This window comes from Erpetoichthys calabaricus, chromosome 3 (assembly GCF_900747795.2).
Source record: "Erpetoichthys calabaricus chromosome 3, fErpCal1.3, whole genome shotgun sequence".
Classification (NCBI taxonomy): domain Eukaryota; kingdom Metazoa; phylum Chordata; class Cladistia; order Polypteriformes; family Polypteridae; genus Erpetoichthys; species Erpetoichthys calabaricus.
In genome coordinates, this window is record NC_041396.2 from 252,183,654 (window position 1) to 252,195,711 (window position 12,058).

The 12,058-nt window shown below is 35.8% G+C and overlaps 1 protein-coding gene across 5 annotated transcripts in view; it reads right to left on the minus strand.

The window, feature by feature from the left end:
* Window positions 1-1,343: 1,343 nt before the first annotated feature.
* Window positions 1,344-12,058, minus strand: part of timeless (timeless circadian clock) — a 54,283-nt gene continuing 43,568 nt past the window's right edge. For 3 of the 5 annotated variants that reach the window (XM_051925204.1, XM_051925202.1, XM_051925203.1), the window contains exons 17-30: window positions 9,646-9,766; window positions 9,302-9,503; window positions 8,995-9,143; window positions 8,813-8,895; window positions 8,590-8,716; window positions 8,268-8,350; window positions 7,844-7,992; window positions 7,340-7,553; window positions 7,185-7,253; window positions 5,760-5,878; window positions 3,687-3,927; window positions 3,046-3,106; window positions 2,892-2,965; window positions 1,344-2,515 (exon numbers count right to left, since the gene is read on the minus strand). In XM_051925204.1, coding sequence (XP_051781164.1) covers window positions 2,382-2,515; window positions 2,892-2,965; window positions 3,046-3,106; window positions 3,687-3,927; window positions 5,760-5,878; window positions 7,185-7,253; window positions 7,340-7,553; window positions 7,844-7,992; window positions 8,268-8,350; window positions 8,590-8,716; window positions 8,813-8,895; window positions 8,995-9,143; window positions 9,302-9,503; window positions 9,646-9,766 — 1,826 coding nt within the window. In that variant the 3' untranslated portion in view covers window positions 1,344-2,381. Of the gene's footprint in view, window positions 2,516-2,891; window positions 2,966-3,041; window positions 3,107-3,686; window positions 3,928-5,759; window positions 5,879-7,184; window positions 7,254-7,339; window positions 7,554-7,843; window positions 7,993-8,267; window positions 8,351-8,589; window positions 8,717-8,812; window positions 8,896-8,994; window positions 9,144-9,301; window positions 9,504-9,645; window positions 9,767-12,058 lie in introns of all 5 variants that reach the window. The other 2 variants (XM_051925205.1, XM_051925206.1) reach the window with 2 other exon arrangements.

Genomic DNA, 12,058 nt, shown 5'->3' on the forward strand with positions numbered 1-12,058 from the left:
TAAGTGTGATATCTTGCAGATCTTTACTTTTTTGGAAGGGCGAGTTATATCCTGAGGTGACAGTAACCAGCTGCTGCCTGTCAGAAAAAGCTGAAATATCAAAGTGCATGTATTGTTTAACACACATTAAAATGGTAGAAGTGATTCTTTTAAATGCTCTACATGTTATATCCAGAGCCATCTTAATGCAATTTGTATTGCGTTTACTCAAAACTGTTGTGACTATGAATAGGAAGGGAAAAAAAATTATAGCCATTATGCTAACATGACAAAGCTTACAGTTAATTTTATGGTCAGTCAACAGAACAGGGTATTAATAAGTGTTGCTGCGTCTTTTCCAAAATCGAGCTGCTACGGAGTTGGTAAGGTAGGATCCAGCATGAGTCAAACACGTAATAAAAGAAACTTCTCAGTCCAATAAAGTTAGTATTAAAAGTTTAGTGAAAATTTAAAAAGGAAAAAATCACAAATACTCAGAAAAAAGTTGTTATGCACACAGATTAAAAGCAACAATTCCCCCCCCATCATCTCTTATCTTTGTTTCTATACAAAAAGTGCCATATTAAACAGAAGAGTGAAGAAATCCATAGGAAATAAGTTGGAGCACTGTGCTATTGCATGTTAGGATGAACTAATCTATAGAGTGAGAAGATATTCTCAGTAAAAATTGTACAGTTCTGATAAATAAAGTCAAAGACACATTCAAGTTAATGTCAAAAATATATGCAGTATCCTGTGTTAATGTTATTATAAAAGTCACATAATTTCCAGTGTTTGTTCCACTCCCCTCCAAAGCTCTTTGAAAAACTGGTGACCGGATGTTTGACAGGATGTGGTTAATATAGTCCAGATGTTCCAAAAAGACCCCCTTTCACAAAAATACACACAGATGAGGAAGGTGTAACAAAGGCAATAGGGTGCAGCTAATTAGAAACAGTCCTTAATGTGATTGGACACACACATAATATGTTTACAGTGTGGAATTACAGATGCTGATTGATCAGTAACAGCGGACCAACAAATTGGATGCCACTGTGATGGCAAAAATTCTCTGGGGGATCATATGAAAAATAACTAAGGGAAGCACTGGGAGACCACTGAGGATTGCCTGAAAGTATGTAATAAAATAATAAATCCATGATTACAAGGCAACAAGATTCTGGCAATACTAGTCCAGTTAGCCTAATACAGCTTATACAGAATTTCTGTTCACGTAACACATCAAAGAAAATGTTGAGATTTTAAAATGGATACTTAAATGATCAGTGCTATCTCACATGTCTAGGGACCTGGGTTGTTTCTAACCCTGACACTGTCTGCATGAAACCTGCATATTTTCCACGTTTTAATTTTTTTTTAACTTCATCTACCAAGAATTCGTTTCTACCAATTGTCCAATACAGTCAGCCTCTATCTGTCCACAACCCTGTTGGGAAAAAATTGGTTTAGCTGATGGATGGAGGATATGGAAGTCCTCTTAATCCTGCTTTAAACTACAGTCTGAGAAAGCTTGTTCCTTGTAGTTTAATTTCTCACCATGCAGAAATCTGTTTACATTTTTACTTTTATCTATCTTCAAATTGTGCCCACATTTTCCTCCTTAAATGCCTACTTTTCAGTTAACAGTGGCATTAACCCATCTTATTGAGTTTCCCTAACTAGAATGGATATACTGTCTGATATAACAAACAAGTTCAAAAACCATCCCTCCAGGTATATTTGATAAAGTCCTATCCATCAATGAACAAAACCGGAAAAGCACAAGAGTCGGCACCACTTTATTAAGCTTTGCAAATATTGAAAATAAATGACAAAACTAGCTAATGAGTTTCATGATAATAAATCATGGGAAAATCCAGATCCCTAGTGTTTCCCCACTAGGAAAACCACTGACAGACACGGCATTTCCTTCTCAAGTCCCAAGTCTGCACATTGAGAAAAACTGTTTAAAGCAACAATGAACAAGTATTACCAGACTGTGTACAGCAGCCTTCACTTTACAGCTGTATGGATTGAATATGGAATATTGGCCTGTAGCCTTTCAGCTTTTCTCTCATTCGAAGGCTTTCAGAAAAAGGAGGTGGTGGTGAGTCAGGGGTTAGTGTGCCCCTCCCACCTCAAACTGCCTGTCGTGGGAATGTTGGAGGAACTCTGACCTTAAGTTCTATTGGACTTTTCATCTATGTGCCACAACAGAGACTGCCAAATTCCAGCACTGGAAGGCATTTGTTCATTAGTCACCATGGTGACAGAGTGGTAGGAAAAGTGTTGTACTGTCTTGGCCAAAATATTTTCAAATTTGTAAATCCAAAACTCTCAGCTCTTTTCATCTTCACAAAAGGCTGTATTTCCGTTGAGAATTTATAAGCAAAACCTCAGTCTTAGTCGTCATCGTCATCATCATCATCTTCAATTCTTTGGCGTCTGCGTTTGGCAGGAGCTGGTCTTGTCTCCACGTCTGAATCCAGCTCTGGCTCATCTACTGTTACTTTTGTGGTGCCAGCTGAATCGTCCCCTACAAAGTTAGCACAGGTGGCTTAGTTATGGGCCTTGCTGTAAACATCAATTCAGATTTGTTTCTCATTTATTTCCCAAAAACAGCAATAGACTAATCAGAAAACAAGACATGTTTCTTAGTCAGTAGAATGCTTTTTGCATTGGACAGAGTGTAAAGACAAATAGGCAGCAATAATCTAATAGAAATAATGAGACAACTAACTGAAATCTGTGGATTGCAAACAAACATTCAACTATTAAATGTTGAGAAAAACAAAATAACCAATGGACTGGTGAGCAGAAAAAACATACAAATAACCTCTGGTTACACTGTACTGAAAATAAAAACTGTTGGGTAGCCAATAGAAATCCAGCATCATAGTTACTATACTTACAATTCTCATCATCACTTTCCAGCACTCGTCCTCGTTTCACTGATGTTTTGGTAGTTACTCTTGTTTTTTGCCTGCTAATTGCATAAATGAACAAATGTTACAGCTGTGTTCTGAGGATAACATGACAGGCAGTTCTAAAAAGACACCAACATACCTCCTAGCTTCAGCATCCGAGTCTGAATCTGAAGCAGCTTGCTGAATACATTGTAATGGTTCTGCAAAGAACAGTCAAAGCATTACCTTGAGATCAATTAAAAATATACACAATTTAGAAAGCCCAATGGATTAAAAAATCCGAACTAATGGAAAAAATTTCTTTTTTGGTTTTTCAAGATAATCAGCAAAATTCATACTTTATTTTGTTAGGATCATGCAAAATGACAATTTTGAATCCAAGCCAAAATTCTTGCACAACTATTTAACATTCATTATGTTGCTCTATAAAGTTCAAATTACTATTATGGAAGGTTTACAATGTAAAGCATCTTTATTTAAGCTGATCAGAATTAATAGCACTTAACAGCACAACTTAGCTGCTTGAAGTGAAAAAGTGTCCTGCACAAGGTAGTATTCTTGAAGAAAGCATGCTATATCGGTTGTGCCCAATAAAAACCATGTATGTTAACACAGTCCGGTTGTTTCTCCTCTCCTAGTTGCTGCTCATGCATATTGTGAAACTTAAGCTTTTAAAGCTTCATCTGTTCAGATTTTAATTATAAAATGGAAAGCTTCACCTAAAATGGTCCTTTGTACACCAAAATGGTTAGTTCTTTAAAAACGAGAGAGCCAACCTACCAGCTGTACAGTTTTGATGCTGCTTTTTCTTGCGGGCCAAAACCAAAGCTTGCATGGCCTGTACCCGTTGCTCACTCTGGTCCTGCTCATTGTCTTCCACCCTCTCCTTTGTAACTGTGGGTGTGGTGTCCTGATCAGAGACTTCAGTTTTATGCTCTGCTCCACCAAGCAAAGACAGTGAGGAGGCAATGTCACGTAACTGTGATGGGCCAATATTATTGGGAATGCGCCAGAAGGTCTCCTATCAGAGGAAAGCAATTTGATAACTGTGAGCAGCAGACTGTCATGCTGTCCACTGATTTTGAACATGCTGACAATGGCCTGAAGGCAAATGGTATAGACAAGCATGTAAGGATCAGTAATGTAAAGCAAAATGTTTGATGTTAGGTTTCCATTAATGATATATTCCATCGCTCATAGGAAGTCAATTAACCTTACCTTAATGTACAAAATATGACCACATATTGTGCTATACATGTGCTTTCACACCATTAATTGAGAATGCAGATTTTTTAATGCTAAACCCCATTTGCAAGCTTGCAACTCCCTTAGAGCAACTCTTTCCCTCAACTTTTTCTAGTGCCACAGCCCTTTCTACCATGTACCATTCCTGTTGCTATCTTCAGAATCATTTCTCTTGATGTCTTTGACCAGTCCCCTCAGACTACACTGAATAGTCTTCTGAAGATTTGTTACAGTGATATTACTCCATTCACCCCTTTATTAAGGTTTGATTTTTGAAACCCTCAAAGTATGTAAATGTGATCTGTATATTAAAGAAAACAAACTTTCAAGTTTTCCATTCTGACTAACTTTCATACCTAATGCAGCCTTTCCTTTCTATCTAAAACTCTAGATTGTATTTTTTCTGCTTAGCTTGTTCAGTACTTAAATGAAAACATGGCATCAATGCGTTCAGACAGCTCTTCTACAAATTATGAACATCCTTCTTCATACAGCTGTTACTTGAACTGTTAACAGATTATAACAGATTCCAAATGCTGGTGGCAGAGTGTTGATTTGAACCAAATGCAACGAAAACATATCTCAGCTGGCTCAAAAGTTCAGGAAGTCAAATGGTCTTTCTATCTATATAATTACCTCCAAAACTGTAGCAAACAATTCTGCTTAGTCATCATCACTATTCACCTCATATTAATCTGCAAGATACTGTACTTGTCTGCCAACGTTTGTCTTCTTGATGTCTATTTCTTAGAAACACTTTGCCATTGTTCTCTCTCTCTCAAGCTCTGTTAGTATTAAGTCTTGAATTACAACTGAAAGCTCACCTTGTCCCATCCTTCCCCTTGCATTTACAATCAGCTATGCATAATGGTTCATGAAGATACTGTGCTATTCACCATGTAGATTATCAACTATTCTTTTCAATCTCACATGTTTGTATGCTCACTCCATTTAAAAAATAAATGAGCTGCAATGCATGTGAATTAATTTCACAATAGTACTGTATATGAAAGCTAAACTGAATGAATGATTTAATTTGACACATTTGAAAATAAATTGAAATTAAAAAGAAAACCGCAGATGCTAGTTATAAGCTAACAGACATGCAAATAGCAACATTTAAAAGCCCCGTATCAAGGAAAAAAACTTCCATTAAGAATGTACTTCATGATGACGAGCATGTAAAAATATTTTACAGAATACTTGTTACCCAGTTTAAATTTGTGTAAAATATATTTTGTTCTTGTATTGTTTTACAAAGGCAATTAGCCCTTGGAATATTATAATGATGAACAGAAATAAAAACTTTAAATATTCAGATTCAGTCTTTTTATCCCTATAGTCACATTTGCATTGTTAAAATTAAATATTCTTGTGAAGTTAAAGAAACATGCCAGCTTCAATTTGAAAGAATTATTGTAAAGGTAATTTACAAAGAAGAGTGTCATCTAGTGGCCACATTCTGTATTGCTATTGCAGCAAGTTTTCTCCAATCTGTAAACTCAAGATTTATAGTATCTGAAAAAAAGGACACATCTGCTCTAGGAGTGCTTTAAAAATCAAATATATTATTCATTTCTGATGAAAAAAGTGTCCAAGTTGTTTCACCTGCTCACTGGCTGGGGGACGAATCCCCAATTTCTTCAGAAGACGTTGAAATGGCTTGTTCTCCATAGCATCCTCATTCTCCTCTGTCAAGGGCACTAAAGGTACAGCCTGCAAACAACCTGTTTGAAACATGCATAGAATTTTTTTCTTGATCCTTGAATATAACAAGGTTTTATCAAATATCCAGGATATATTTTTTCATGCACTGTATTGTATTTAATTAGAATTTTTTAAATTGTCTTCCACCTTGTTATGCTGCCAATGAAATAACACAATATTCTGTGAATTCCTTATTATTATTCTGATGGAAAGCACTGTACATGTAATTAAACTTTAATGCAAACTCATTTACAAAGAATATATTGATGAAATAACAAAAAGTAAAGTACAACACTATCCTGTAAACCAGTATTTTCAATCTTTTTAAAATTTACTTCAATTATAAATGTTATTTTTTCTTTAGGGACACTACATGGAAATCAAGAATTAAACAAAACAGACTAATTGGTTTATCATTGTAACTTTTCAGCCAAATATGGAAACTGCAACGTAAACTTTTCAATGAGATATTTAGGTTTGACGTGATTTGCAGATCTTTTTAATATTAGGTGGAATGCAGGAGAGATATGCTCTCATTTCTTCTTGAACTATTAGTAGCCTTTTTCTCTTATTAGATTCAACTTTGCTGTTGGACTGTTTAGCACTTAACCACTTCTTTATAAGCTAACAGTACTGCGCTCAACACCTATGCTGCTGCATCCTTTACCCAATAAGCTTCCACTAGTGATGGTGATATGATCTCCCTTTTGCTTCAACAAGTTAGTGCGCTACTGCAAGAAGCTTGAAATAGTTGACACGACTGCAAGATGGAGGGATATCTGTGCAATGGTGCCAACACAAGCAGCAGCGGTCATTCACCCTCAGTGATAGGCTACTGGGAGTGAGTTTGGTGGTGTCATCCTGCTTGCACGCCAGGCTCACATACACAAACTAAAACACCTTTTTGCCAGTGCTAAAGTGAATTTCACAGAGGTTTCACTTTGCCCAGTTGCATTCATAAAAAAAAACAAAAAACATTGGCCTGAATAATTAACATGTGCTTCTGAGACACCTATGGACTATTGTTGTGGCATCAATGATGAAAACCACTGCTCTAAACATGCAGTAAGTAAGTAAGTAAGGTACACAATAGGTCAGTACCATATGCCAAAAATGGTAACAATTTTAGAATTATTTTAAAAGATGCCTCCATTCTAATTTTTTTTTTTTTTTTTTAAATATCCATTTGACTTGATTAAATCATGTATATTTTATTGCCTACTGCCATCTTATTTTGCTTCTCTCTAAGGTACTCATTCCCAAATTGCATCGAGTTCACTGTAAAAATGATTGGTAGATGTCCATAACATTCAGGTAAATTCTCACCATCAGTTTCTCTGTCATCTGCTGTTCGTTTTAGGCAGCTTTGAAGCCACTGTAGGGGACCCAGCATTCCTGACCAAAAAAAAAAAAAAAGACAACTTGGTTGCAGTACTGTCATGAGGTTAATCTCATTATTTTGGTTCATGCAACCTATTCACCTTCGTTATGAATCTGTTCCACAATTTCTCTTACTACATGAGGTGGCTTCACTGAAAATTCCTGAGTTTTTTGGCGTTCTTTGCTACTCTGCTTTTTTGGCATTTCATCTTCTATTTCATAGTCGCTTTCTTCAAGTTCCTCTTCTGGCTCCTCATCATCTGAAACACCATTGTCAAAGTCACCTTCTATCTCCTTGAAGAAATCATCTTCTGTCTAGAGAGAATACATAAAATACAAAGTCATAAATCCCCAGATTTGAACAGTTTGAGAATTATCTCCTGTAATCAAGTTTTATGAAAAATAACAAACAAGACATTGAAATCTGAGCTGTGAATAGAAGCAGGTACTGTATTCATGTTTTATATATTTAGAGGTGACTATTAAATTCAGTCCTGTCCATTATAATAAGAACAGAGCATTATCGAATTATTATAGCACCAGCACTCAGATGGGACAAAAGCAGCTGTAACCGTGGAGTCATCAACTGCCAAAATCACTAGTACCATGCCAGAAAGTTTGACAGTGGGCTGTTTCCGTCGTTTCTTGTATAGCTCCTTCCGTTCAGAGATGAGACCTAGGCTTAGCAGTTTCTCCACTAGCCGTGCCCTGGAACGCTTTACAGTAATGTGCTTCATAATGTTCCCCAAGATATCTGTAATACAGAAAATATGGAAAAGAAAGCATTAAATAAGGAAACATCAAATTGTCAAGTACTCCCTGTGTTCTCCACAGGTCAGGGCTGTGTGGTAGATGAAAACCATTTCCCTTAAACAAAGAAAATGTATGTACACTGTAGATATTTAACACTGTGTATATGCAATGTGTTCTTATTACTTATGAAGCAATGTAGTGGTAAATGAACTGCGTAACTGGGAGAGTTGTGATGCATTTTGGGGGCCTTGTGTGAAAGAGGGTCTGGTTACTCACCATCTGATTCTCTGAATTGTTCAAACAAGGTTTGTAGCTCTAGCTCCTGATCTTCTGTCCAAAGCACTATCCGGGTACCCTTCCTGAAAATCAGCAACAGAAAGATCATGGTATATGGATGAGCAAAAACCTTCAATATTTTTTATTTTCCATTCAATATTTAATATTGCTTCTATATCTCTACAAACTGCCCTTACATTCTTAGTATTATTAATGGAGTATACACACCACACCTTAGTCAACCTATTAATGCATTGCCTCTAATGGTCATAGAACCCAGAAACCTTTTTAGTGGTCATATTCACTCACCTACTAAACTCACCTCTCTTTCTTTAGGTCTTTAGCACTGTTTACTAAACCCATCTGTACTAAATGACTGACCACTTGTTTTCGTGTACGATTTGGATTCTGCAAGAGTGGGATGATAATCTCAATGACATCAGCATTTTCTATTGGAAGATGCAAAGAAAGGGGCACATTAGTAAGAAATGGCTGTATAGAAGAGGAGTTGTATACAGTGGACAAGCTCACATACATGCACTCACCTCCAGATATACTGTGCTGGAAATATAGCTCTCTAAGTTCATTCTCCTCCTCTGCTGTCCACTTAATTTTCTTCTTTGATCCACTGTGAATTAAAGAAACATGTCAAAAGGTCAGCATTCAGGATTTCTGGACGTCTTAGGGTATCCTCCCAAATGTCTGTTGTTGCAATAGCAATCCTTACTCCTCTTCTCCTGGTTTCTGGTAGCCCTCAGCCATCTCTCGCACCACACCTATGTTTTTCCAGAACAGCAGCTCTATATATGCCTTGTTGTTTTGTGCAGACAAAATAAAGAACCGATTCACCACAAACTTCACAAAAGTAGCCAGCTCCTAGAAAGAACACACTTTGTTGTCAGTTAAATCAAGACACCAAAAACTAAACGCTACCAGTAAAATTGCTTATGACCACTGAATTGTCCACCTTGACTACTGAAGAGGACAACAGAAGTTACTGTATCCTAAAAACATCAAAACTAATCTTGAATCACCTTGTATGCACCAGCAGCAGGATCCCATAGGATCTTATTGAAGAGGAAGAATACAGAAAGCTGAAAGAGCAAAGCCTCCATCTTGAGGTCATATGCTATTCTGTGCAGCATGCGTACAATGCAATGGTTTGTGTGGCTGCTGTTCTGCTGGTAGTTCTTCAATAGCAGGATATATGGCTTTAATATGTTTGCACTTGCGAACCTGGTGAAAGAAATACAGTATATTTTAACAAATCTGCATTTTTATGTTTACTTTTACTTTTGAGAATGAAAAATTGACTCTACAAAAATGGCCCACATTCTTGTTATCATCACCACCTGTCATCCACATAGACATTTCCCACCTTTTGATGTAATCAAAGAAGTTGAACTCGGTTTCTGAGACACGCACAGGTGCCAACTCCTCTTCCACCATTCCTTCTCCTCCTCCATCATCATCTTCCTCAGGCTCTGGGACTGTGGACCCTAACACCAAAGGCAAAATACCTGAGTTAGCAGCTCATGGCTAATTTATCATCATAATTTAAAAGTTTTCATAAATTAATATGTGTAAAAAGTTATTCAGAACATGAGTAGGGATGATTCACAATACCATCATCTAATGTCTTAAACATTCTTGTAAAATAAAAAATAGTTTGCAACACATATGTGCATTTGCATAACTCTGGACATTAATGTTTTAGTTAGGTCACTAAGTACATTGTTTTGTTTTAGAGCTTTAGACTATAATGTAAGATTTACAATGAAGCAAGGGAGTGGACCTCCTAATCAATAAGGTGAAAATAAAAATTATGACAAATAGTTTAGAAGAGGAGATAACAAGCAAAAGAACAGTTATCTAATAAATTAACCACTTAGGGTAGCAAAAATCTCTGTAAAAATGCACTTCAAACATCATAAGCAAAATTAAACGAACTACAGGTAGTTGGTTGACAAAAGAATACTGCAAGTGAATAAAAAATGTAGCACATCTCAATTCATTGAAATAAGTGCATCATTAATATAACTTTTCCATATACTGTACAAGTGTTTAGCTTATATTTACAAAGTAAAAGGTAAGTAAAGTAAGTTTTGAAAACTGACAAAATTTAAAAGAATAGTTCACAGTAAAACTGCTTAATTTCTATATTACTAAATGCTTCTCTAAATATTGTTAAAGATAACATTCCTGAATGCTAAATATGTATACACAACTTATTCTGCAATGCACTGCTGCTTAATTGAGTAATTGGAAAAAAGCTAACTCAGCATCAGCATTCTTAATTATGGAACAGCAAGCTGCTGTCAAATTATCTGTTGATCTGAGGGAGGAAATGGGGAGGAAATGGGGAGGAAATGGATCCTGTTCTTTGATCGCAATATAATAAGAACTGACTCCTCTTCATGGTGAAAATGTGTGTGTTTGCATTCCCACAAATAAAAGTCTTCAGAACAAGAACATGCTATACTAGAAAATGCTGTCACACTGTCAAAGCTACTCTTGGAGTGAAAGGTTTATTAATTTATTTACTGTTTGTCAATCTCTTTTGTGCTGATGGAGGCATTTAACACGGTAATATAGGAAGTCTAAGCGTCATTTAAATATTTAATTATTCAGTTAAAATTGATTTCGCTGGTATTGATTATATTTTAACTATTTAAAATTTTACTTGCTTCTTTTATTACTGTAAATAAACCTTTTATTAAAGACTATCTTTTCAATTCAATTCATTTTTTGCATACTGTTCTTCACTGTGTACAGGTTCTAATTAAATAAATATATTAACAGATAATATGCACTAAACTATATAACATTTGTATGCAGAAACAAATTATTTTAGAACAGAACTAATCTGAATGCTAAATATTAAAAAATATATAACAATACAAAGCTGATTAACATTATAACTAAGATACTCCCTGATGAAAATGGAGGACTGCAAGCAAAAATTCCACTATCCATGGAGAAAATAAACCTATAAGGGGTTCCTGCTTGGTTAAAATAGAGAAAACCACAGTTCTGATGTTCTAGGCCAACTGGCTGCCTACCCCTGCACAATACAGAATATGCAAAAAGAGTTATTTAAAAGCAGCTATTACTGAATAATAATTGCTAAAGTGTGAAAAAAAAAAAAAAAAATCTTTGATTACAAAACTTCAATGCCACACACCACTTTAGCATACAGTTCATTTTAGGGAAGTGGCTAATAGATTTTATGTGATAATCTGGACTAAAGTACAGTTAAAAACAATGAAAAAAATTAAGCTGTGCAAAAAATAAATTAAAATTGTGAAATCTAATGAAAACCTAGCTGTGGACTTTAGTGCACAATGTCTGCCTTGGTTCGGTGGGAGACAACCAAGTCAATACAGGAATTTCCAGCCATCTCTAAACCTTGTTATCCAAGTTGGAGTCTGAATGCCTTTGAACTATGGGAGAAAACCCATACAAAACACAAAGGGGCAGTCAGATTCAAGACATAGGGTTCCCCTACAGAAATGCAAAGCAGAATTTAAGCACTGTAAAACCAACAATGCTATATGATGCATTACTATAGCAGCCACAAGATTTTTTTTTTAAGCCAACAACTTCAGCTGATGGTAACAAAGCATCCAGGACTGACAGGATTGTGAAACATTAAAATTGTTGTATTGCCTTAGGAAGCACGACATAACTGGTAAAGGAGACTGGAAGCAAATACTATTGTTTGAGTCAAAGTAGGAAAAATAATACAAAGTTTATTTTTGAGGATTGATACTTATTTTTACACCTTGAAA